Source organism: Stegostoma tigrinum, chromosome 4 (assembly GCF_030684315.1).
Source record: "Stegostoma tigrinum isolate sSteTig4 chromosome 4, sSteTig4.hap1, whole genome shotgun sequence".
In the NCBI taxonomy this organism is placed as follows: Eukaryota; Metazoa; Chordata; class Chondrichthyes; order Orectolobiformes; family Stegostomatidae; genus Stegostoma; species Stegostoma tigrinum.
This window is the reverse complement of record NC_081357.1, coordinates 55,771,506-55,799,209: the sequence shown is the minus strand read 5'-3', so window position 1 is coordinate 55,799,209 and position 27,704 is coordinate 55,771,506. Positions and strand designations below refer to the sequence as shown.

The window sequence follows — 27,704 nt, the reverse complement described above, 5'->3', positions numbered from 1 at the left end:
AGCTTCTGACCTGCTCTTGTATTTAAGTAGCAGGTCCAATTCTGTTTCCGGTCAATGGTAACCAAAATATATTGATAATGGGGAGTTCAATTTATTTGATGGTATTGAGTGTCAAGGCTGATGGTTAGACTCTCTTTTGATAGAGACAATGGGAACTGCAGATGCTGGAGATCCAGCCTCACATTTTATTATCTCTTTTGATAGAGATGTCATTTCCTGGAACTTGTATTGTTGCCACTTATCATCCCAAGACTGAATATATTCAGCCTCTTGTTGCCTCTTGCTGTGTGTGTACACAGGCTGCTTTAGTATCTGAGGAATACTAAAGCAGCCTGTGTACACACACAGCAGGGGTGCTGATTGTTACGTAATCACCAATGAACTTCCCCACTTCTGACATTATGTTGGAGGGAAAGTCATTGATGGAGCAACTGAGGATGGTCGGGACAAGGATACAAGACCTGCAGGTGCTGCAGAGATATCCTCAGGCTGAGATGACTGATCTCCAACAACCACAACCACTTTCCATTGTGCTATACATGACTCGAGCTGCTGCCCAACGCTTCTTCAAGAAAGGGAGTAATGAAAGCACAGAAAGTACAGAGTGGTCCGTTTAATTTCATTGATGGGGAAACTTCCAAAAATAATAATTGAATAGTTTCTTGGGGAAAAAAATGAACAAAATGAATAGTTTCCTGGGGAAAATGTAGAGTAAATAAGGAAAGCCATCATGGACTTGTAAATGCCTGATTAGTCATATTGTTAAGTTTGTATTTTTATTTATTTAAAGTTAAGAAGAAGTGAATGGTGGCTATTAATTATCTAAGTACATAACATAGGAGGAGGTGGTGCAAAGTGGAAAGAACTGAGACTAGACAATCAACTCTAACCATTAAGGGAGGTGTTTGTTTTCAGTCTCATCGACTATCTTGGATTCAGATTGACCTTGGTGGCAGAGGATAGTTGCCCAAGTGAGGATTGGAAACTAAGAATCCTTTTGAAATAGATGATTGTAATTTGACTTGCTTTTGAGAAGAATGGCAGAGTATCAGCATACGATTTCTCACTGATGTTCTGTGAAACTGAACTTCATGAATAATGGAGAGATGCAGGAGAGGTAAGGACATGTGTTTTGTACTTGCCAAAGAGAAAACAAAGTGTAGCCTGGGCACTGTCACTTTCTACTAAGAGCAAGATCATGTTTAAATTATTCCAGATCAAAAGGCTTAAATTTGAAAACTGATCAAGATTTGTATCATCTATTAAAATTTATAAATGAAATTTATTTTTTAAAATTACCTTTTTAGTGCATATGAGGCACAGTCATGTTTTGATAAATTTAGAAGTTAGAATAGATATTTTCTCAAGGAACATGACCTGGGATTTGACTAACTATGAGTAAAATTGCATAATTTCTACATGATTGTTCCTAATTCAGTGCTTGCATTTAAATTGTAAAGTTGTGCGTAGGTATTAAAAACTCATAGATTCCAAGGGCCAATTTTACATTAGTTTTGGCTAAATCTGAATTGTGTTAAATTTTTTGGATTTTTTTTTGCGCCACGTCCAGCACATTTTTGTGCCATATTTAATCAAAGTGGTCTCAATAATTTGAGGACCACCTTGTCCTGATGTTGCCCTTCCTGTCTGATTTCAGCCACATCTTACCACACATAATTCCCAGAACATCCCACCATCTGCCGGGAGATCTCCATCCCTTACACCCTTGCCATCTTTAAGGTCTGATAAGCGCCGGCATTCAGTCAGGGTGATTTCAGAAGCTGTCGGTGAACAGAAAAATAGCACCAGGATTCTCCAACAGGGATGCCTAGTTTCTGGTCAAGTGGATGGTGCAAAGGAGAGGACTTCTCGTCCTAGAGGACTGGTAGATCATGGCCTGGTCCCAGGCAGCCTGGTCCAAGGCTGCCACCATGGTTAGTGCAATTTCTACAGAGGAGAGGAGTGGCCAGCACGCTTTAAGAAAGCCAATGTTCTCCTCTGCTGTGCTGTGGTAGGTGCCACACTTTCCTCTCTGTATCTCACTCTCATTCTACCTCTGCTACTTCACACACCTCCAACGAAACCTTATGCACTCTCACTCTCAGTTGCCTGCAACATCTTCCCTTGCTCATCTCACACTCCATAACCTCTGACACCACTAATCCTGTGTATTCACTCCTCTACCTTCCCAATTGCTCAGAGCACCTTTCAGGCACTGCACCAGCAGTAACAGCAGTTCCTTCCATTTACTTCTCACTCAATTTCTCCTTTTCTGTCATTCCAGGAGAAGACCACCCATAACAGGCAGAAAGAGCTTGTATGGATGGAATTCCTGCTCTGATATTAGGCTCCTCACTCCATATGGAAAATAACTCCTGCAGAGATGCCAAGACTTTCACATCTGACAAACTAAGTAAAGTCATAATGGTAACCTAAAGACTCGAGCTTGCTGCTTACTGCTCTGGCCCTCCAATAGCTCGGCATCCAGAAGGAACTCCAGCTCCCTGTCAGCAAAGTGGGATGTGATTTTGCCTCTGCCCTGAGTTCAGGGCAAATGCAGTACACCTGTCGGCACTTGATCATGTGCATGTCTAGGCTATTAGGATGATACCAGGAGCTAGCAATTTCACCTGTGGTCAATGGCAGAATCTGATGGGAGGTTGCCGTCGAGATGGGAATAATGTGAGAAAACTTGCAAAGGCTTGTGGAGAGAAACCTGTCATGAAACGAGCCAATAAATGATGCTTATCCAACTTCTGGTAAGAGTCAGCCTGGTATATTACAAAACAGCAGCACAGGAAGAGTGGAAAGGCCCAGGTAAGGTTATAGATAGTCATGGATAAACAGTAATTTATAGGATGGCAACCAAACCATTAGGGTGCATTCCTCAAGGTTAATTGGCACAAATTACGCCCTCAGAATCTGAAATAAAAGTAATAGAAAATACAAGGTACTGCACATATGTATATCTTGCTCAATTATGAGGACAATGTTGTAAAGGTAAAAGGCTGAATGAATTGGAACAAAGTGATAAAGAGACACAAGACAAGGCTATTTTGCCCCAGAGCACAACAACCAAAATATGGCACCATATATGCAATGAATAGAGGAATGCCAGCATTATCATTACTAAACAAAAAATTGGACAGCTGCAAAGAATTTTGTATATATACTGAGCTATCAGTTAAGGGCCACCAAACTTATCATATAGATGGATATTACCAAAAAAAATGTGTTCCATGATGAGGTATATAAGACTAAAGCTGAATTGATGGCACAAGACCTATAAAAAACTATGCGATCAAGATTCCCTGACTTTTGATGGTTTGTTTAGATATTTTAGCAAAGTATTCTGGGAATGTAAGTCAACTGATGCAAAAGATCCACAGGTTTTAAAGTGAAGCTCAGGCAGTCCCCATGTTATGAATGGATTCCAATTTTGAGTATATTCCTAAGTCAATTTGTATGCAAATCAGAGCATATCGCAATATAATATAAAATAGCCACTCATAAGTACAAGAAAACATTTGTATGATTGCAAGAATTCATAAATCAGATATTCGTACATTCAGGACCACTTGTATTTCTGAAACTGCCGAAAGTAGCAAATGGTATAGAAGGGAAGCTACAAAAATGAAAGAAGTGTGTTTATGAGTTGAAAAATTCAGTGATGGTGTTGTATCTCTGAATTAAGCCAATCTTGCTGAAAGTATATTGCACTCAGTTTAAAGCTGACCAAGCAGTGTTTTACTAATATCACAGACAGAAATGGGCATGCAGCTTCGTGAGGCACATTGATGATTTTTTTCTGCAGTATTTGAACAATGTGTGATAGATGAAATAAAATGCTTTAAGATTAGCAATTTATCTTCAGGTGCCTTAAAGTACTTTTCCATCTATTCAGACTATGTGAGCTTTGCTCGCTTGGTTGACATGTATTGCCTATCCTGAATTACCCTTGAGGAGGTAGTGGTGAGCTGCCTTCTTGTACTGCTGCAGTTCATTTGGTCTCAGTACACCCACAATACCACTAAGGAGAGAGAGTTCCAGGAATTTCACACTACAGCACTGAAGGAACAATGATATATTTCTAAATCAAGATGGTTAGTGATTTGGAGAGGAGCTTTCAGGTGGTGGTGTCCCATATATCTGGTACACTTGTGCTTCTGGATGGCAGTGGTCTTGAGTTTAGAAGTTGCTGTCTTCGTGAATTTCTGTAGGATTAAATGATAATCATAGAGTTATACAGCACAGAAACAGACATTTCAGTCCAACTCTTCCATGCTGGCCAGACAACCCAATCTGAACTGCCAGCATTTGACCCATATCCAGCTAAACAGTTCTAATTCACATGCCACATCCTGATGTCTTTTACATGTTGAAATTATACCTGTCTTCACCTCTTCCTTGTCTAGCTAATTCCATACACGCCGCCCTCTGCATGCAAAAGTTATCCTTCAGGTCAATTTTAACTCTCTCCTCTCCCACCTTAAACCTATATCGCCTACTTTAGATTTTCCCAACCCTAGAAAAAGACATTGGCAGTTCCTCCTATCCATGCCCTTCATCATTTTATAAACCACTTTAAGGTCACTCCTCAGCCTCCGAAACTCGAGGGAAAAAAAAGCCCCACCCTATTCAGCTTCTTTCCATAACTCAAACCGACAATCCCAGAAACATTCTTGTAAATCTTTTCTGCATCCGCTCAAGTTTAACAATATTCTTCCAATAGAAGGGCAACCAGAATTGTATGCAATATTCCAACAGTGGCCTCACCAATGTCCTATACAGCTGCAACATGATGTCCCACCTCACATAGTCAATGCTCTGACCAAATTCCTTTTTCACCACCCTGTCTATCTGTGAATCCACTTTCCAGGGACATTACATCTGCACCTCTAGGTCTCCTTGTTTGGCAACACTCCCCCAGGGCCCTGCCATTAATTCTGTAAGATTTCCCCTGGCTTGCCTTACCAAAATGCAGCACCTTACATTTATCTAAATTAAAATCCATCTGACACTTCTTGACCCATTGGCCCATCTGATCAAGGTCCTGTTGTAATCTGAGACAATCTTCTCCACTATCGAACAGAGCAAGTTGGGAATGATTTTGGATCAACAATTTTATTTAGAACAGGTCAATAACATCACAATTAATAGGACCAAGTCCTCACAGAGAGAGGATTCTGCAACCAGTATAGAAAGAAGACAGCAATAAAGTAGCTTAATTGTTCATTTGAACTGAGTGTTGACATAGACTTGACCCAATACCTGTTATTATCTATTTAAGACCTTGTACCATGTTAAAACATGTTACAGTGGAAGGTATTCTGACAGCAAATCAAATATCGAAGAAGCATAAGTTCAGGAAAATGAGCAATGAGTCTCCAGCCTTGGGTGATCCAGAAGATATTAATTATTTTAGGGATGTCTTGTATTTCAAACTTCTAGATGGATATTCTGTAATAGTAGGAGTTATTATGTTCTTGGTAGAAAAAAATAGAATTATACAATACAGAAGATGCCTTTCAGCCCATCAGGTTTGTTCCACCAAAAATATATTGCTACCAACATGAGTTCCACTAGTCCACAGTAGGCCCATAGCTTTGAATATTATGACAATGACAATGTTGTAATAAATGTGGCCCATCGGCTTGGGAAGCCAAGAAAATAGTGTAAGGAAAAAATGTCCATTGACTGTCATGTTGATAATCTTGATGGTTAAAATTGTAATAGATTGATAATCTGTCTCTTTGGGACAGCTTTTGTTCAACAAAGCCTATAACAGAGAAAAGGTTAATAATTGACTGTGCTCGAGCAAAGGACATGTTGAAAAGAAATTGTATTTTTAAACTAAAATAAGTCGATCAAGTTACCAATTATCAATTTGTTTTACATAGAAAAATGCATGCCCTTAAAAATAACATGAGATATCCTCAACAAAGGTGTCGTGTTGTGAGGAGAATGTGGAACTTTGCATTGAAAGGATGTGAATGACCATTCTTTTCTTAAATCTACATGTAGAAAATGTTATTTTAAAGAATAATTGTATCACAATATGCACTGAGTCATTTAAAAGGGAATTCAATTGTTATGAAAAGGAAGAATGTGCAACATTACAAATGGAGAAGATGAGGAAAATGCATTTGATGAATTACTCATTATTAAAACCATTGTAGGTGTAATGGCACAAAAACTTACTTCTGTGCTGTAACAATTTGTGAAGAGCATTAAATGTAAAAGCCTTTACAATCTGTTATGCCCTTACCTTCTCATCACTTTTCATTCAGATAAATAATCAATTCTTGATAATTGAATGTGCAGACTTTTCCTGATTTTTTTTTGCTCTTTCATTTGACGTGGATATCACTGAGATGTCCAGCATTTATTGTCATTTCCTAACTGCCCCTGAACTGAGCAGCTTTCTAGGTTGCTTAGGAAGATGGTTCAGAGATGACAGCATAACTATGAGTCTGGAGTCACATGTGGGGCAGGCACTAGCCCAGGCCTTTCTTAACTGGTTAATGGGAGGATTTGGGGCAGCACGTAATATGTAAAACAAAATTATACGATACGAAGCGTTTTCAACTGGCATTGTGGCAATCCCGTTACAAACAGAGAAACTGAAGAAGAAAGGGAAAGGGAAAATAACTTTATGCACTGTAGAGCCTTTTGCACTTTTAAAACATATAAAGCTAGTAGGTGTTACCTTCTCTTTGTATATTACAAACATCAATCAAATATGGTGCACAAAACCACCATAAAAGCATTACTGGCAAATATTTGATCATTCTTTACAAACACACAATGTAATGATGTAAATCACATTAAAATGCACCATGATGTCCGTTGCATGGATGGCAAAGCAAAGGAATTGATCCATAGTTCCTGTTGCCCAGGCAGAATTCTCCTTTTCTAAATTCCTCTTTTAACAAAATAAGTTTATTTTTTTCAGTAGCCCTGATTTCCAAGGATGATTGGTCTGTAGGGCTCCCTTTGTCCTCAGTTTGCATTCCAGTAGTTTCCATTTCAAAGAATTATTTCAGTCACCTCTAGCAGGATGTCACCGCCAAACACATTTTTCTCTCCTCACCACTGTCAGCTGTCTGCAGGGGCCTTTCCCTGCAGAAGCTTCCATTCCTCATCACTCCGAACAGTTCCTCACTTCCCAATGGCACATTCCGATGGAATTGCTGAAGTGTATCATTTGCCCATTCACATCCTCCCTCCTCACTTTTCGCATGAAGCAAAATTTTACTTGTACTTCCTTCAATCTCGTCTACTGTATTCGCTCCTCCCACAGTGGTCTCCTTCACATTGTCGAGGCTAGGTGCAGACTCGGTAAGTGCTTTGTGGAATACCCCTGCTTTATCCATAGGATTTATCCTGATCTCCCAGTAACAACTAACCACCTTGCTCTCATGCTATGATCCTGTCCTGGGCAGACTGAAATATAACGACAAAGCCACAACACAAACTCATTTTTCATGCAGGTACTTTACAGCTTCTAGGTATCATATGAAATTGCATAACTTCAGAAACTGACAGCATGATACCTGTTCTCTACTTTTCTTACATTCTTCGTGGCCACCGCCTTCCACCTCCACCCCTCAACAGTCTTGCCTGGATACATAAGTGATCATTTCCCAGCATTCTATAGACTCTGGAAGAGTTCCAATAGACTGGGAGGTAGCTAATGTAACCCAACGTTTTTTTTTAAGAAAAGGAGGGAGTAAGAAAACAGGGAATGATAGACCAGTTATAATGGGAACTGCAGATGCTGGAGAATCCAAGACAACAAAGTGTGAAGCTGGATGAACACAGCAGGCCAAGCAGCATCTCAGGAGCACAAAAGCTGACGTTTCGGGCCTGAACTCTTCATCATAGAGGGGGATGGGGAGAGGGTTCTGGAATAAATAGGGAGAGAGGGGGAGGCGGACCGAAGATGGAGAGAAAAGAAGATAGGTGGAGAGGAGAGTATAGGTGGGGAGGTAGGGAGGGGATAGGTCAGTCCAGGGAAGACGGACAGGTCAAGGAGTCGGGATGAGGTAGTAGGTAGGAAATGGAGGTGCGGCTTGAGATGGGAGGAAGGGATGGGTGAGAGGAAGAACAGGTTAGGGAGGCAGAGACAGGTTGGACTGGTTTTGTGATGCAGTGGGGGGAGGGGAAGAACTGGGTTGGTTTTGTGATGCAGTGGGGGAAGGGGAGATTTTGAAGCTGGTGAAGTCCACATTGATACCATTGGGCTGCAGGGTTCCCAAGCGGAATGTGAGTTGCTGATCCTGCAACCTTCGAGTGGCATCATTGTCGCACTGCAGGAGGCCCATGATGGACATGTCGTCTGAGGAATGGGAGGGGGAGTTGAAATGGTTCGCAACTGAGAGGTGCAGTTGTTTATTGTGAACCGAGCGGAAGTGTTCTGCAAAGCGGTTCCCAAGCCTCCACTTGGTTTCCCCAATGTAGAGGAAGCCACACCAGGTACAATGGATACAATATACCACATTGGCAGATGTGCAGGTGAATATCTGCTTAATGCGGAAAATCATCTTAGGGCCTGGGATGGGGGTGAGGGAGGAGGTGCGGGGGCAAGTGTAGCATTTCCTGCGGTTGCAGGGGAAGGTGCCGGATGTGGTGGGGTTGGAGGGGAGTGTGGAGTGGACAAGGGAGTCACGGAGAGAGTGGTCTCTCCGGAAGGCAGACAAGGGTGGGGATGGAAAAATGGCTTGGGTGGTGGGGTCGGATTGTAGATGGCAGAAGTGTTGATGTCTGATGCGTTGTATCCAGAGGTTGGTGGGGTGGTATGTGAGAACGAGGCGGATCCTCTTGGGCCGGTTGTGGCGGGGGCGGGATGTGAGGGATGTGTTGCGGGAAATGCGGGAGACGCGGTCAAGGGCGTTCTTGACCACTGCAGGGGGAATGTTGCGGTCCTTGAAGAACGTGGACATCTGGGATGTCCTTCCTACAGACAAAGAGGATGGCCATGGGTACCAGCATGGGCCCAAGCTCTGCCTGCCTCTTTGTAGGTTATGTGGAACAGTCCCTCTTCCGCACCTACACAGGCCCCAAACCCCACCTCTTCCTCCGCTACATTGATGACTGTATCGGTGCCGCCTCTTGCTCCCCCGAGGAGCTGGAACAGTTCATCCACTTCACCAACACCTTCCACCCCAACCTTCAGTTCACCTGGGCCATCTCCAACACATCCCTCACCTTTCTGGACCTCTCAGTCTCCATCTTAGGTAATCAGCTAGAAACTGATGTCCATTTCAAGCCCCCCGAATCCCACAGCTACCTAGAATACACCTCCTCCCACCCACCCTCCTGCAAGAATTCCATCCCCTAGTCCCAATTCCTCCGCCTCCGCCGCATCTGCTCCCATGATGAGGCATTCCACTCCCGCACATCCCAGATGTCCACGTTCTTCAAGGACAGCAACTTTCCCCCCGCAGAAGTCGAGAACGCGCTTGACCGCATCTCCCGCATTTCCCGAAACACATCCCTCACACCCCGCTCCCGCCACAACCGCCCCAAGATGACCCGCCTCGTTCTCACATACCAACCCACCAACCTCTGGATACAACACATCATCCTCTGACACTTCCGCCATCTACAATCCGACCCCACCACCCAAGCCATTTTTCCATCCCCACCCTTGACTGCCTTCTGGAGAGACCACTCTCTCTGTGACTCCCTTGTCCGCTCCACACTCCCCTCTAACCCACCACACCTGGCACCTTCCCCTGCAACCGCAGGAAGTGCTACACTTTCCCCCACACCTCCTCCCTCACCCCCATCCCAAGCCCTAAGATGACTTTCCACATTAAGCAGATATTCACCTGCACATCTGCCAATGTGGTAAACTGTATGCATTGTACCCGGTGTGGTTTCCTCTACATTGGGGAAACCAAGCGGAGGCTTGGGGACCGCTTTGCAGAACACCTCCGCTCGGCTCACAACAAAGAACTGCACCTCCCAGTCACGAACCATTTCAACTCCCACTCCCATTCCTCAGACGACACGTCCATCATGGGCCTCATGCAGTGCCACAATGATGCCACCCGAAGGTTGCAGGAACAGCAACTCATATTCCGCTTGGGAACCCTGCAGCCCAATGATATCAATGTGGACTTCACCAGCTTCAAAATCTCCCCTTCCCCACTGCATCCCAAAACCAGCCCAGTTCTTCCCCTTCCCCCACTGCATCACAAAACCAGCCCAGCTCGTCCCCCCCCCCCACTGCATCCCAAAACCAGCCCAGCCTGTCTCCACTTCCCTAACCTGTTCTTCCTCTCTCCCATCCCTTCCTCAAACCTCAAGCTGCACCTCCTTTGCCTACCTACTACCTCATCCCGACTCCTTGACCTGTCCGTCTTCCCTGGACTAACCTATCCTCTCCCTACCTCCCCACCTATACTCTCCTCTCCACCTATCTTCTTTTCTCTCCATCTTCGGTCCGCCTCCCCTTCTCTCCCTATTTATTCCAGAACCCTCTCCCCATTCCCCTCTCTGATGAAGGGTCTAGGCCCGAAATGTCAGCTTTTGTGCTCCTGAGATGCTGCTTGGCCTGCTGTGTTCATCCAGCTCCACACTTTGTTATCAACGATAGACCAGTTAGCCTGACATCTGTGGTGGGGAAAATGCTGGTGTCAATTGTTACAGATGTAATAACTTGGCATACGGAAAGCGGTGACAGAATTTGTCCTAGTCAGCCTGGATTCACTAAAGGGAAATCTTGTTTGCCAAATTTTCTGGAATTTTTTGAGGATGTGACCAGTAGAGTTGACAAAGGTGAATCAGTGGCCATTGTTTATCTGGACTTCCAAAAAGCTTTGGACAATGTTCCGCACAAGTGATTAATAAACAAACTTCAAGTTCATGGTATCAAAGGTAATGTACTGATGGGGGTGGAGAAGTAGTTGGCAGACAGGAGGCAGAGAGTTGGAATAAACAGGTCCTTTTTAGACTGTCTAGCAGTGATGAATGGGGGACTGCAGCGTTCACCACTGGGACCCCTGCTGTTCACATTATACATTAACAATTTGAATGAAGGAATTGAATGCAATATCTCCAAATTTTCAGATGACAGTAAGCAGGGTGGCAGGTGTGTGCCGTGAGGAGAATGCTCAGAGGCTGCAGGATGGCTTTGACAGGCTAGCTGAGTGGGCAAATACTTGACAAATGTAATATAATGTGGATAAGTGTGAGGTTATCCACTTTGGCCAGAAAAACAGGAAGGCAGATTATTTTCTGAATGCTTGAAGTTTAGGAAAAGCTGACGTGCAATGATACCTGGGTGTCATGGTGGAACTGTCGCTGAATGTTGGTATGCAGGTGCGGCAGGTGGTGAGGAAAGCTAATGGCATGCTGGCCTTCATTGTGAAATAATTGAATATTGGAGTAGGGGTGTTTTGCTACAGTAATACAGGATCTTGAGTATTGTGTGTAGTTTTGGTCTCCTGGTCTGAAGAAGGACATTCTTGCTATTGAGCGAGTCCAGCAAAGGTTCACCAGACTGATGCCCAGGATGGTAGGACTGACATATAAAGAAAGACTGGGTCAACTGTGCTGGTACTTACTGAAACTTAGAAGAATGAGGGTAATCTCATAGAAGCATAAAATCCAGATGAGACTGGACAAGCTAGAGGCGGGAAGAATGTTCTTAATGTTGGGTATAGAGCTGGATGAACACAGCAGGATAGGCAGCTTCAGAAGAGCAGGAAAGCTGATGTTTCTGGCCTGGACGTGAAGAAGGGTCCAGACCCAAAACACCAGCTTTCCTGCTCCTCTGATGCCGCCTGGTCTATGTTCATCCAGCTCTACACCTTGTTATCACAGAGTCCAACATCGGCAGTTCATACTATCTCTCAATGTTGGAGATGTCCAAAATTGGGGGCCACAGTCTAAGAATAAGGGGTAGGTCATTCAGGACTGAGATGAGGAAAAATTTCTTCACTCAGAGAGTTGTGAACCTGTGGAATTCTCTCCCACAGAAAGCTGCTGGGGCCAGATTGTTAGATATATTCAAGAGGGAGCTAGACATGGCCCTTACAGCTAAAGGGATCAAGGGTTATGGAGAGAAAGCAGGAATGGGATACTGAAATTGCAGAATCTGGTGTGATCGTATTGAATGGTGGTACAGGCCTAAAAGGCCAAATGACCTACTCCTGCACCTATTTTCTATGTTTCCATGTCTTGTTTACTTTACTCTCAAGCCCCTTTCACACCTCGATTTGCACCCATTTTACATCTTTTTTTTGTCTACATTATCATTAGAAACACTTATGTCTTTTGCACTGAACTTCTATACCATCTGTTCTTTTCAACCGTCTCCCTCTGTGAAAAGTATAAAATAAACTATTTTCCAATCCTTTTCATTTCTGAAGAGGAGAAATGCTGGACTTGAAACATTAAATCTGTTCCTTTCTGCTGTCAGGCCTGCTGAGATTTTCCAACATTCTCTGTCGCTGTTATTGCCCAGTTATTGTTTTAGGTGTCTCCAAGTTTCTGTGATGTAGAAATAAGAGTAGAATATCTATTAATGAAAACAGTCATTTGAAAACTGTTGAGCAAATCATTTTTATTAAACTAAGAATTTTATTTACAACAATGTATAACACAAGCCATCTTGAGTATATTCAGAAACAGCACACACAAGGTTAGACACTAGCATGATCTGCAATGTTATGTGCAACATAGAGTGAGACAATACTAAACATGTTTAATTATCCCAGTACATCATTAAAATATGTTTCATAATAACAAATACTGTCAGAAAACAGATTGCCATTATTATAAGGTATGAGCACTGGATTGCAAAAGCTCAATAAACAACAATGAACTTGAGCACTGTGCACTTCTATACAGCCAGAGCATTTTACAGCACAGAGGATGATCAGTCATTTCATTCATTTATTCATTCACTTTTCTGGGGCATCCCAAAATGAAGACTGTCCTCTTCCATACCCATAGCCCTGAGCCTTGCTGTACTTCAAGAAATGTGGTCATATATGTCATTGATTATTTTACCAGTTGCTGTTCATTATTGCTATTGTAATTTGGATGACCCCACACCCATTTGGAAAGAGAAATATACTTGCATTCAAAATGACAGGTGTGGTTTATTTTGCCTCATTACACAAATTTTCAATCAATCATGCTTTAGGGCAATTTTCAAGACAGTACACAAGTTTAAAAGACCTTCCATGCAAAATTCATGCAAACTGTTCACCCACCACAGCGCCTTTAGCGTGAATAACTGCTTTAAATAATGCAGAAGCAACTCACAGTGATGCACTGAGAATATGGCATCTGTGAATTCCTATATTTATATTCAACTATTCAGTAGCAAGTTCACTGTACAAGATGTTGTATAACTCAATTTGAACATACATTACAAAACATGCTGCTAGTCAGCATGCTCTTTAATAGTTGTGAGGTACCTTGAAATTAATCAAAGGTGAGCCAATATTTGACTACAGAGGTACAGAGAAAGTGGTGAAATGGTCACAAGGCTACCAGTACTATCTGACTGTTTTGACATTACTTAAAGGGGGTGACAGTGAGGAGTTTCAGTCAACAGCAGCACAAATCATAAATGTGGGCCGTGAAAATAATCTCATGGATGGTGTGCACCCAGATTTGTGCTGTCAGCACTCCAGATTCTGCATTGGCAACTCATAAATAACTCTCTGAAAATACAAATGTTACTTTATCTGCACACAGTGTTAACTTTAAGGGCTTAAATGATTTCCAAGAGATCACCTGGTAAATGTATTATTTACATTAAGATGTGATGAAGAGCAATGTAAAGAGTAATAACTTTACTTTTAACATAAATTGAACACTTATTCATAAAGGGTACTATTCTTCCCCACACTCAGTTCCCCTTCCCTCCACCTATTCTTTCTGTTTATATCATCTTTTTCTCTTGATGTAGCATCTTTTTTGTCTGAGATTTGCCACACTTGGCTTGTGCATGTTATCACAATGGAGCAAGGTAAGGATGCAGTTCCCTCAAAATTATATCAGCCAAAAGCAGGATTTGAACCTACATTGTTGATGTTGTTCTGGATCACGCTTCAGCAATCTGAGCTAACTGAACCCTACCCCAATACTCAGAGTCTTAAAACTGAACTTCACTACTGATTGATATACCTCACCTTCTCTTTCACTATTATCAATCTTGGTTTCCTCATAAAAGTAAAATAATTCAAGGATACCAAACTCTAAGGCTGGAAAATTACAAACACGTACATGTATTGTATGACTTGTAGAAAAGGCAACTGGGGAGAAAGTTAGAAGTAATTGATCCTAAATAAGTTAGTTTTCAAAGATCAGGCAGATAGTTAATATCTTAAAATGAACAGCTTCTAAAAAAAACTGCACCATTTCCCCCTCTGCTGTCCTAGTCATATATTGTGAACCTGGATTCTATATTTGCTTTATTTTTCTCAAAAATACATAATGTTCCCTGCAGCTTTAACAGTTCCTTTTTTTTAATCAACACCAGTTTATAAATTCATATATTTACATTTGAAATAAAGCAATTTTCTCTTAAATTCTTACTGTCTTACACTTCTGACTTCTTAAACAGATTATAAATCTTTTCAGCACAGCACAATGGAAAATTTAATGACTAACATATGTCTCAGTTGTTTAAATTTGATGTAAACAATAAAGTAAATAAAATGTTTTTTTCTTAAACCAAACACAAATAAATAAACACAGTAGACAGAAAACTATGCTGAAGATCACTTGATTTGTAATCAGATTTTAAAATTAATTTATTATGAGTGCATTATTAAAGTGTAAACTTATTCACATCATTTAAAATTTTCATTTTATGTACATCTGAAATTTACAGTCTGTGCCTAACAGTTTATTTGGAATGTAATGTATGTACTTGTTATAAACTGTCCCTATTCAAGACATTTGAGGCCTTCAGTGACAAAACTGCAAGTGTTGTTTCCCAGACAGCTGCAAGATGGTTTATTTCTTCATCTTGCACCAAGTGTGGATTAGAAGGTGCCATATATGGTTATATGCTTGCAAAGTACTTCTTATAAGCCTCAGTACACTGCTGTTTACTGTGAAGCTTTAAGGTTGAAAACAAACCCTTGTCTTATTCAGAGCATGTATCCTAGGAGGCATGTCTTTTTCAGCAAGGAAGAAAGTAATGCTTTGGTGACGATTCCGTAGCATAACATAACACCTAAGACAGGAAAATGAGAATCCACAGACAATGTTCTCAGAGTGCAGTGGTTCTCTATCTGTACTTCATGACTGTTAAGTTCATTAGCATTAAACATTAAATAAAAAGTGAAGAAATGGGTGCTTCACAGTAACTTTGAAAAATGAAAAATGCCTGCTTTTTCATACCTTAATTGTTTCACTTTTGAGAACTTACTTTATCAAAATGTTCTGGACTTGTAGCATCTTTTGTCCACTGGTTATAAAGCAGACACACCCTCCAACTGATTCACAATTTTAATAAACATTTTGTGCGCCTGAGAACCTTGCTCAAATAAATGCATTAACTCACCAAAAGAGAAATACAATCCACAGAATGAGATATTTATAATTTAAATGATTTTGCAAGATAAATCATTCAACAACAGTTGCAATTCAGTGCAAGCAGCAGACTGTTGGATGAAAACTATTTTTCTGATTTAAAGTCAAGAGTTTAAGAACAAGATCTGTTTAAGGATGAATGACGTACATGAATGTGATCCCACATAGGTTCAGGACAATTACTGCTTATGCAGCTAAAAGCCTCAAACCAACAAAGGATATTTTACTTGTACATTATATTCATTGCCCAATCTTTAATTTAAATGCCTATGTACAAAATACTGTTCGTCCTGATTTATATTTGCGAAACAGGGCATTGTGCCATCCAGATTCTACTATTGAGTTAGTTATTGAAATCTAGATCATAGGCATGCAATGCTGCTAATCTTAGAGATTACTGAGACAGAAAGTTAAGAAATCATTGAAACACAAATGCTTTTACAATTGGCCACTGTGACACGAATAGACTGTACCTTGGGAGTGCTTCATGAATACTTAAATCCACATTTTTGTGGTAGGAAGACTAAGACTATGCAACCTGTGTTTTCTCGATGTGCAAAGTGAGTAACTCAAGCGTGGATTGGAGAGTATATTGGCTTTGTTATTGGCCTTCCACCAAATCAGCCTTCCAAAATAGTTGGCACATTCAACACCACTCTATGCACATTTGTGTCAGCATTCAACTCTAAGGATTAATCAGTACCAATGATGCTTAGGTGGGCTTTATGTACCTGTCCAATGGTTGAGTTTCCACTCCATGATTAGACAAGGGCAGGACAGTGGTGGCCTTGTGGAGAGCGCCAAATGGATTTTCTAACCATCTAACAGCGAATTAACTGCTGTCAGAGGTTCTGTTGTTTTAAGGGGTGAGACCCTGCCTTTAAGACCAGCCAGACAAATTGGAGGTTTCCAGCAGAACCACCACATCTGAGAGGCTCTGTCCTCATCAAGCCTTGAGGAAAGCTACAAGGGTTCACCGTGCAGTCTCCCCATGTGGTGGAGGGCCCACCTGCCAATGGCAGACTGCAGACAAAGGCATTATAAACACAAGTGGCACAGTTTACCTCTGGGAAAGAAGGCCAGCCTCCACCTTTCTTGCTATTAGTTACCGTCCTGTCAGTGGGGAGACGTGAGACACGCCACCCTTGGCTTCGCTTCTGATTCCACCCCACCTCCAGCCTGAGATCCCCCACACCCCACCCTGCTCCGACAAACTCCATGAAACTATTCCAAGTCTACAAAGGTTTGCCATTTTTTTAAAATCTAGCTGTTCTGCTGTTGCAGCTATCTGCAAATGCCACATCGAGAATGCCAGACTGTGATTTTCCCTTTTTAAAAAATATATTTAAACTTGACAAAATATTAAGTTTATTAAATATTAAACCTGGCCTGTGTATTACTAAATATTAGTGCTCTTGTTTCAATTTGCAAAGTATTTGTTGAATTTCTTGATATCTGTAGAACAGTCTTAGATTTATGGTAAGAAGTAAGATTAAATAATGCTGGAAATGCACAAATACCATTCAAACTGTTATGTGATAGAAAAAGCAAGCCAGAGTTCTAAAACTACTAAAAAAAGCTAAACAATCTCATTTAACACGCAATTTCTGGAGATAAATTTCATGCAAATAAACATATTCACCACACAAACACTAGCAAATAACCTAAATATCACATAACTACAAATCAAGTTGGCTAAAAGGAAAATTAGTACTGACTAACACTGACAGGGTCTCAGTGCATTAACATCTATTTTTAGAGGCATTGTGGTAGAACTCAACCTTGAATAATCATGTAAAATGGGATAAAAGTGAGTCGGCAAGCCATTTTACATCTCTTCCAACTTTAGTTTCTCCAAATTAAGTCAAACTAATCCACCAGCTCATGATCACCTACTTTATTGCACAAAGTTTAGGTGAACCCTATTGACATCACACATCTTTATACATAGCAATAACAGACATAGGGTAAGAAATTCTATGTAATTTCTGAAGGCTATGATTCTGTTAGCATAAGTTACTGCACCTTAAAAGTAAAATAGAGAATTTCTTAATTATTGGATTTTAATTTTAAAGTTAACTATTAACAGTCTTTGACACTGAAGTCTAGTTAGTTTATAACCCTACCTGTTACCAAATAGGGAAAAAAAATAACACTATGATGAACTAAGAAAATAATTAACCAGAAATTTTTCATTTTTTCTTAACATTTTGCAATCATATATTCTAATTTCCAGGCCAATTATATGTCATTAACTTTCAGAAAGCAGTGTATGTCCGCAGTGAGTTTAGTCATGTTTACATGACCAAAAATAGCTCAACTAAATGAAGCCTTTTTTTGCAGTTTCCACGCTGCAGGGAGCTTCTTGGTTTATGAAGTTCAGACGTTTTGCCAGCAGTGAGGTTGGAAACTGACCCCTAATATGTTAAGAATGTAGCAACACACGGGAGGTGTCCTCAACCATCAATGACCTGGTAAGATGGCATGGTGCAATTTCACAAATACCTTTATAACAACATTCTAATGTTCCAGTAATGAAAAAAAGATGAAAATTGATGTAAAATGAGAAAATATTGGCAATACACAGCAGATCTGTCCATATTTAAAATGCATTGGAAACAACATTAGCCAGTATTTTCTCTTTGTAACATCTGAGTATTTCCAGAAATTTCTGTTTTTACTTTTCAAAGTCCTGTTTTATTCCTATTGAACTACAGCTCAATAGGGAATACATTAATCATTTACATACACCTTCAGATTGCAATATTACTTGACCCTGTCAATGTCAGCTTATGTAATATTATAACAACTATATTTACAAATTATGTTGGCAACAAGTATTAAGAAATGAGCACCAAAGGTATTGAAATATTAGTCCTATATTGTGTAATAAGGTTGAATATCTAGTGTGCAGTGGAAAATTAACTGGGCAGAAAAGGTAAAGTGGTATTCTTGATAAACTAGGGAAGCATTTGATCGTGTTCAGGAAAAAAAAGAGAAGTTTGTTTTGATTAGCGTTGGACTGAACCAGTCAGCAATGAAATATTATTTCATGGAGTTATTTAAATGGTTAATATATTTCTAATGGCAATTTGTAAGCTAAATGTTTGTTATACGAGTGAATTTGCAAAATGTTGTTTGATTATATGACCTTGGTTCCTAAATTCAGCTGCTCAATATTGAGCATTAAATATGTAGCACATTGTAAAACGTAAACTAAAAATGTTATTCACTGAATTACTATTTCTATCAGCTATTCTAGCATTTTTCCTTTCACTTTTCCCTCTTCCTCCTATTAATGTATTGGCTGCTTGATGTATGATACAGGCTGTCATTATCTCTTTTCAGTGATCATTATTCAACTTAAAATCTTGACACTACGTCTCTGCCCTCTCAATGGTGGAGGTCAGAGGCACTCCAAGCCTTCAGGTATCATTTCCATGGAGAGGTTGAGCTGTGCAGAGGAGCAGCTGAATCCTAGTTGAAAATTGGACCAATGGAGGTGTCACTGCAGCCCACAGCTAAGTATGTGGGCCACTCTGCTGGCTAGTACTATATTGTTCTTTATGAGTTACAGCAAATGGTGATCCAAATGCTGGTGTATGTAAAGATTTAAAATGGATCCTGTAAAATGCACAGTGCACTCTGCCATGATGAGAGTTTATTGGAAAAACATATGCTACATGGTCAGATTTTCTGAGTCATTAGGAATTAACTCTGTTTCAAACCAGTCTCTCTCACACTCTGACTTTTGCCTTCGGTTGCAGCTCCTGCCATTCTTCTCCTTGATTTCTACTTTATTCCAGGTTCCCTCTCTCTGGTATTAAAAGTAAATATTTTGACACCAGCTTTGGCTTTGACAGATTTGAATATCCTGAACTGCATAACAACACTACTCATTATATGTGAGCAGTATTACCATTAAATAACGTTACAAGCAATTTGAGACCTTTAAATCTGTATACTATGGGTGATTCATTGAATCAGGGTATTTAATAAATGCAGTTGACTAAGTGTCAAATCTTTATCCCAGATGGTATTTAATTAGGATATGCTGCAGTTTTCTAGGTTCATTTCCAGAGACAGGTGTTCTCTTAAAAAAATTTTTACATCCTGTGTTTGCACATTATGCAGCTTGTTTGCAGTTTTTTTATCAAACTTATTAGTTTAAATCCCAAAACAAACACCATAACTGATATGTTTTCATGCCACTTTTTTCTTGAATAAACCTCCAGTGATTTTCACCAGGTGAGATATCAAACAAAATGGATATGGTTCGATTGACTTACTAACTTCTAGACACTGTTAATGATATACACAACATCCATTAATTTCTGGATAAATCTGTTGAACCCTTATTACACGGAACTTCTTCTTTTCATTAGCCCTCTGACAGCAGACAAACTGTGGAGTCCTGTAGACACGGAGCTAATCGTAGATCTGTGCAAATTACACACACAACCATTTGAAAAATTTTCAGGAAGCCTATTAGGAGATGCATCACTCTGTTCAATGCAAGTGTTGGATGTGGATATATCTCTGGGGATGATCATAGGAATTGAATAATGCAACTTCTCGCGACTCTTATACCAGAGACACGAACACATGGAGTGAAAATGAAGAACCTCAGCATACATGTTGCGGAAGTTGCCTGAAGTCTCTGTTGTACGGATGGTACTTTGTCCATTTCTTATCAGCAAGGCTTTCTGCTCTGCATCTCGTTTTTCATCTTCTGCATTCATGGTCATGAACCTCAGAACGACCAGGTTTAGGAATGCTCCAATTACTGTGAGGCCTGTCAAAATATAGACAAAGCTAAATGCCACATAGTGAGGGTTCTTTTGAAGAGCATCATGCTTCTGCAGAGCCACATAGTCCCCAAAACCGATGGTCGTGAGTGTGATGAAGCAATAGTAATAAGCATGGAAAAATGTCCAATCCTCATAATATGAGAATGCAGCAGCCCCAATACACAGGGTGCTAATGCAGGAGAAAAATCCAATGATGACCATGTTTGCCATGGAGACCTCTGTTCGTTTCATCCTTAGGCACTTCTTGATTCTGTGTAAGAGATACTTGACAAATGTATTGATTCGCTCTCCCATGCTTTGAAACATGACCAGGGTGAGTGGGATCCCAAGTAGAGCATAAAACATGCAGAAAATTTTCCCTCCATCAGTGCTGGGAGCAGCGTGGCCATATCCTGCCAAAGAAAAATGCACATCATCATTCATTTGGTCTATGTGGGACTCAATGTCAATAAAGCTCACTTTGTTACAGTAATCAGAAAACATTGCATTAAAGTATCCAATTGCATGTCTGCCGCAAACCAGTCCTTTCAATAATACCAGATCAGACATATTTTCTCTGAAACTGTCATTGAACAATTTGGTGAGTGTAATGCAGGGAAAACCCTTTTTTGTTACATGTCACACTCGTGCTAGCATACCAAACAACTATTCCAAGTTGAATAGATGCTAACTGCTACAATTTGGAAGAGAAAAACAGTGAACATTGCAGGTCTGGAAAAAACAGTGAAAAATGTGCAGCAGGTCGACAGCATCTGTGGAGAGAGAAACAGAGTGAATGTATTAGGTCAATAAGCTTTCACCAGAACTGTGAGTCCTCAGAGATGTAAGAGTTTTCAAGCAAGACAGAGAACTAGGTGAGGGAAGGGGAATGAAGAAAGGGGAATTCCTGTCATAGAATGGAAGGTAGAGGTTACAAGGTGTGGAGCTGGATGAACATAACAGGCCAAGCAGCATCTTAGGAGCAGGAAAGCTGATGTTTCAGGCCTGGACCATTCAGGCACGAAACGTCAGCTTTCCTGCTTCTCTGATGCTGCTTGGCCTGCTGTGTTCATCTAGCTCCACACCTTGTTATCTCGGATTCCCTAGCATCTGAAGTTCCTATTATCTCTCATAGAATGGAAGGCAAGCAAGATTAATTGACAAATGAAATGATAGTGCAAAGAAAAACGTATAGTAACAAGACAAGTTAAAAATAAATGAAAGCAGTGTAAATAAGAAAAGCAGAATTCATACCAATAGCTGCCATCTAAAATAAGAGGATAGACGAGGAACTTATAGAAGACTGTAAAAAGCCTCATTGAAAGATGAAGTGCTTTTTCTAGAATTTGAACTGAACGTCCAACATTGATGAAGCCAAGGACAGGAAGATCAGATTGGAATGAATCAAAGAATTAAAATCACAGACAACCAAATGCTCAAGAATATAATTCTGCAATGAATGGAGGTGTTCTACAAAGCAGCTGCAAAAGCTATATTCAGTGTCCCCATTGTAAAGAAGACCACAATTTGAGCAATAAAGGCAGTACAGTATGTTGATTGAAATACAATCAAATCTCTGATTCAAAAGAAAGGGTACATGGGATTTTGCATGTGAATTTAGGGGAGGTGATCGAGTAGATTCTGGCAGGGTATCAGCTGGGAGATAGAAGGCTGGTTCTGGTTTTGGGGGGTGCTTCAGAATCTGAGGTATGTGGTGGTCTCGAGCAATGCGTAGTGGAGGTGAGGGGTAGGGTAAATATGGGATATGGTGAACTGCAGATCGCTCAAAGTGGGACCATCACATATGGGGAAGCCTCCAAAAGGTTTTAAACATTCCTTTTTATTTACCAATACCAAAATCAAACAGAAATGTAATAAGCAGGAGCTGCATTTGTCTCCAAAAACAGAAATGATCTGCTTGCATACTGAACACCAACAATTTTACAGTCAGCGAATGATCACTGGACCCAGCTCTCACCTACTGAAACCCAGTGTCAATTAAACTCTGTCCGGCTTGTAGCGCTCAATGCCACTGAACTTCATCATGGGTCTAGACCCGAAACGTCAGCTTTCCTGCTCCCAAAATGCTGCTTGGCCTGCTGTGTTCATCCAGCTCCACACCTTTTTATCTTGGATTCTCCAGCATCTGTAGTTCCTATTATCTCTGATATATAAGATGACGTGTGTCCTACTCAATGTCTTCATCTTGCTTCTCCGAAGGATGCACCTCCTCTCCCAGCTCATCAGCTTCCATCAAGTCAGGAGAACATTCAGTCCTATAATCTCAATACCCCACTCAGGATCATGCCCAACAATGGCTTCTAGCACTCACAGCAGGAGGACACCTCACCAGCACGGACCCCACTCTGAGCAGTTGGTAACACCCAAGCAAGGATGTTTTATTTTCAATCACTTCTCAGTGAGTGCATGTTAATGGCAAGACCTGTATTTATTACCCATCCTAAATTATCCATGTGGTATCATGGAATCATAGAATCCCTGCATGGTGGAAACAGGCCCTTCAGCCAAACAAGTCCGCACCGATCCTCACAGCATCCCACCCAGATCCATCCGCCTGTAACCCACGTAATCTAAACACCCCTGAACGGGCAATTTAGCATGGCCAATCTACCTAGCCTGCACATCTTTGGACTGTGGGAGAAAACCGGAGCATCTGGAGGAAACCCACGCAGACATGGGGAGAATGCGCTAACTCCACACAGACAGTCACCCGAGTGTGGGATTGAACCCAGGTCCATGGCACTGCAAAGCAGCAGTGCTAACCACTGAGCCACATGCTGCCCCATACAGGATTTAGAATAGGAATTCCAGGATTTTGTCTGAATAACAATAAAAGTACAGCTATAGTTCCAAGTCAGGGAGGTATGTGGCTTGGAGAGAAGCTTGCAAGTCGGGGATGGGTGGGTGGATTCTCATGCCTCTGGCATGATGTCCTATGTGGTAGCTAAGTTTGCCAATTTTGAAGTTGCTTTCAAAGGAAATTGCTGTTTTGCGTTTTATGCATGGCAAACACTGCTGCTATAGAGTGCTAGTGGTGAATGGAATGAATGTTTAAGATGACAGATGGTGAGCTGATCAAGACTATGATCCAGAAGGTATTTGTTTTCAAAGGTTGTTTATTGTAGAACATAGAATAGTACAACACAGGAACAGGCTCTACAGCCCATCATGTCTGTGCTGACTATGATGTCATTCCACACTAGTCCCTCCTGCCTGCAAATTGTCGATATCCCTTTATTCCATGTCTGTTCATGTGACTATCTAAATGCCTCTTAAATGTTACTATTGTATTTGCTTCTGCCACCTCCCCAGCAGGTGTCACCTTCTGTGTAACAGTTGTCTCACACATCTCTTTTAAACTTTCCCCTTCTCAACTAAAACTTCTATCCCTACTATTTAACATTTCAACCCTGGATAAAAGACTCCAACTATCCACCCTATCCATGCCTCTCATAACTTTACATACTTCTATCAGGTTGCTCCTCAGCCTCCAATACTCCAGTTGAAACAATTCCAGTTTGTCCAACTTATTCTTATAACTTATAATTATCTTTACAATTATTAAACTCCAGTCCTGGCAACTTTTTGCATCCTCTCCAATGCCTCCATATCCTCCCACAGTGCAGTGACCTCAACTGTACACAATACTCCAAGTATTACCTAATTAAAGTTTCATACAGTTGCAACATAACTTGTCAACTTTAATACTCAATGCCCCAACCAATGAAGGCAAACATGTCATACCCAGTCTTAACCACCTTATCCAGTGTTACCATTTTCAGGGAGCTACAAACTTGCAACCCAAGATCCGTCTGTATATCAATGCTCCTAGGTATCCTGCTGTTTACTGTATATAATAAATCAAAACCCAATTAATATATTTAAGATGTAAAAGATTGTATGGTAATAGTTAAAAAGAGCGGGGATTGTGCCACTGACCAACAATTTTTTCTTAACCAGCGATGGTAAAAAAAAACTCACATTAATCACAAATGCTGCTTCTATGATGAAAACACGTAATATCATGTCATATGTAATTCATTGGCTGTAAAGCACTTTGGGACAAGCTAATGGACAATGTGAAAAGTGTCATATAAATGCAAGTTCATTTGTTCTCTTGCCTGTGACAATTCCTTGCATATAAACATTCAGTTGTGGCAGAAACCATCACTCTATTGTCCAGAATTACTGGAGGGAATTGTCTCCAAAAAGAAACTGTTTGCCTGGAGTTACTTCAAAAGCTTCTGTGCTCTGAGCCAGGATTCTGAGATGACATCATAATAAGTAAAATAATATTAAGTTATGTAGTTCATAAAAATTATAGGCAAATAAAGTAATCATCATTCTAAGAGTAAAAACCCAGCTGTGGGTAATGATGTTTATTCCACAAGCAAAAAAGGATAGATAACCCCCGTGAGTTTTGAAGTTTATACTTGCATCCACAATTCTACAATTAATAGCAATTTGCACAATTTGTATAAGTTATTTTTCAAAGCAACTTCATGAATATCTAAGTTATATTAAAAACAGATTCTCTTAAGTAGATATGGCAAATTGCTGCCCATCCATCTCAGCAAATGAGTGGTCACTAACTTGACTTGTAGAACATAATAAATTACATTTATGGGGTTATCCTGGATGGACTGGATATGGGAAAAAGTAAAATTATCACTTCATGATTCAAGATGAAGATAAAAAGAAGAAAGTGATTTATAAAGGATGAAGGGTCTAGGCCCAAAACGTCAGCTTTTGTGCTCCTGAGATGCTGCTGGGCCTGCTGTGTTCATCCAGCCTCACATTTTATTATCTCAGTGATTTATAACATTTCTGTTGTTCTATTTCCATAACGTGGCTGAATTCATGCTTTTCTCGTATAAAAGTAACATTATTTATTAGGAAATGGATAAATAGCTATTGACACATACTGTATTATGCATCAGTATATACAGGTCTCTTGTGTACTTGAAGGATTTAAAATTTGTATTTTAAAGCTGCAGTTTCAGGGAAAATATTGTTGGGCCAGGATACACAATGATAACCAAAAGGAGGGCAGCAATCATGACGGGCAGTCAACCCCTGCCCATTGTTATTGATGCAGGCAGCATGCAATCTTCTTGCTACCCATTGATTTAAATAATTGCTACTGCCTCACCTGCATCAAATCTCACCTCCGGTATACAGCTCAGGTTCCCACCCCCCTGCCATACTAGTTTAAACCCTCTCGAACTACCGTTTTGGATACTGCTGGGGGGGGATGACCTACCAGAGGAAAACCATAGTAGTCAGTTCTCTGGCACTGAGCCTGACACTGTGGCAAAGAAGGGAAGGGGGAAGAATAGAAAATTACTCGTGGTAGGGGACTCGATAGTTAGGGGAATTGACAGGATATTTTGTGGTCAGGATCGGGATTCCCGGAAGGTATGTTGCCTCCCTGGTGCCAGGATCCGGGACGTCTCCGATCAGGTGTATAAGGTTCTAAAAGGGGAGGGCGAACAGCCAGAAATCGTGTTACATATTGGCACTAATGATATAGCCAGAAATAGGATTGAGGGTATAAAAAGTGATTTCAGGGAGTTAGGATGGAAGCTGCAGAGCAGGACGAACAGAGTAGCGTTCTCTGGTTTACTACCGGTGCCACGAGATAGCGAGGCGAGGAACAGGGAGCGGGCGCAGCTTAACACGTGGCTACGCAGCTGGTGTAGGAGGGAGGGCTTCAGATATGTAGATAATTGGGATGCCTTCTGGGGAAGGTGGGACCTGTACTAGAAGGACAGGTTGCATCTGAACTGGAAGGGGACCAATGTCCTGGGTGGAAGGTTTGCTCGAGTAGTTCGAGAAGGTTTAAACTAGTATGGCAGGGGGGTGGGAACCTGAGCTGTATACCAGAGGTGAGAGTTGATGCAGGTGAGGCAGTAGCAAGAGGTAGACCAGCTAGTGGGAAGGAACCAAGGGATCGGTTAAAGTGTGTTTGCTTTAATGCAAGGAGTATCAGGAATAAAAGTGATGAACTTAGAGCATGGATCAGTACCTGGTGCTATGATGTTGTGGCCATAACAGAGACATGGGTTTCTCATGGGCAGGAATGGTTGCTGGATGTTCCAGGGTTTAGAACATTTAAAAAGAATAGGGAGGGGGGAAAAAGAGGAGGGGGTGTAGCACTACTAATCAGAGAGGGTATCACAGCTACAGAAGCTTCCATTGTCGAGGAAGATCTGCCTACTGAGTCAGTATGGGTGGAAATTAGGAACAGCAAGGGAGCAGTCACCTAGTTAGGGGTTTACTACAGGCCCCCCAATAGCAGCAGGGAGATTGAAGAAAGCATAGGTCGACAGATTTTGGAAAAGTGTGAACGCAGTAGGGTTGTTGTAATGGGTGACTTTAACTTTCCCAATATTGATTGGAACCTCCTTCGAGCAGAAGATTTGAATGGAGCTGTTTTTGAAGGTGTGTTCAGGAGGGTTTCCTAACGCAGTACGTTGACAGGCCGACGAGGGGAGAGGCCATTCTAGACTTGGTGCTCGGAAACGAGCCAGGGCAGGTATCAGATCTTGTGGTGGGAGAGCATTTTGGTGATAGTGACCATAACTGCCTCACATTCTACATAGCTATGGAGAAGGAGAGGATTAGGCAAAATGGGAGGATATTTAATTGGGGAAGAGGAAACTATGACGCGATTAGACATGAGTTAGGAAGCATGGACTGGGAGCAATTGTTCCATGGTAAGGGAACTATAGACATGTGGAGACTGTTTAAGGAACAGTTGTTGCGAGTGATGAGTAAATATGTCCCTCTGAGACAGGCAAGAAGGGGTAAGATAAAGGAACCTTGGATGACGAGAGCGGTGGAGCTTCTTGTGAAAAGGAAGAAGGTAGCTTACATAAGGTGGAGGAAGCTAGGGTCAAGTTCAGCTAGAGAGGATTACACGCAGGCAAGGAAGGAGCTCAAAAATGGTCTGAGGAGAGCCAGGAGGGGGCACGAGAAAGGCTTGGCAGAAGGAATCAGGGAAAACACAAAGGCATTTTACATTTATGTGAGGAATAAGAGAATGGTCAAAGAAAGAGCAGGGCCGATCAGGGATAGCATAGGGAACTTGTGTGTGTGGAGTCTGAGGAGGTAGGGGAAGCCCTAAATGAGTTTTTTACTTCTGTCTTTATGAAAGAAACGAACTTTGTAGTGAATGAAACCTTTGAAGAGCAGGTGTGCATGCTGGAATGGATAGAGATAGAGGAAGCTAATGTGCTGAAAATTTTGTCAAACATTAAGATTGACAAGTCGCCAGGCCCAGACCAGATTTGTCCTCAGCTGCTTTGGGAAGCGAGAAAT

The 27,704-nt window shown here is 41.2% G+C and overlaps 1 protein-coding gene across 1 annotated transcript in view; it reads right to left on the bottom strand.

The window, feature by feature from the left end:
* Positions 1-12,625: 12,625 nt before the first annotated feature.
* kcnk3a (potassium channel, subfamily K, member 3a) overlaps positions 12,626-27,704 on the bottom strand; it is a 79,500-nt gene continuing 64,421 nt past the window's right edge. Inside the window, exon 2 of the mRNA XM_048531905.1 lies at positions 12,626-20,773. Within this exon, the coding sequence (XP_048387862.1) occupies positions 19,929-20,773 (845 nt within the window). The 3' untranslated portion in view covers positions 12,626-19,928. The remainder of the gene's footprint in view (positions 20,774-27,704) is intronic.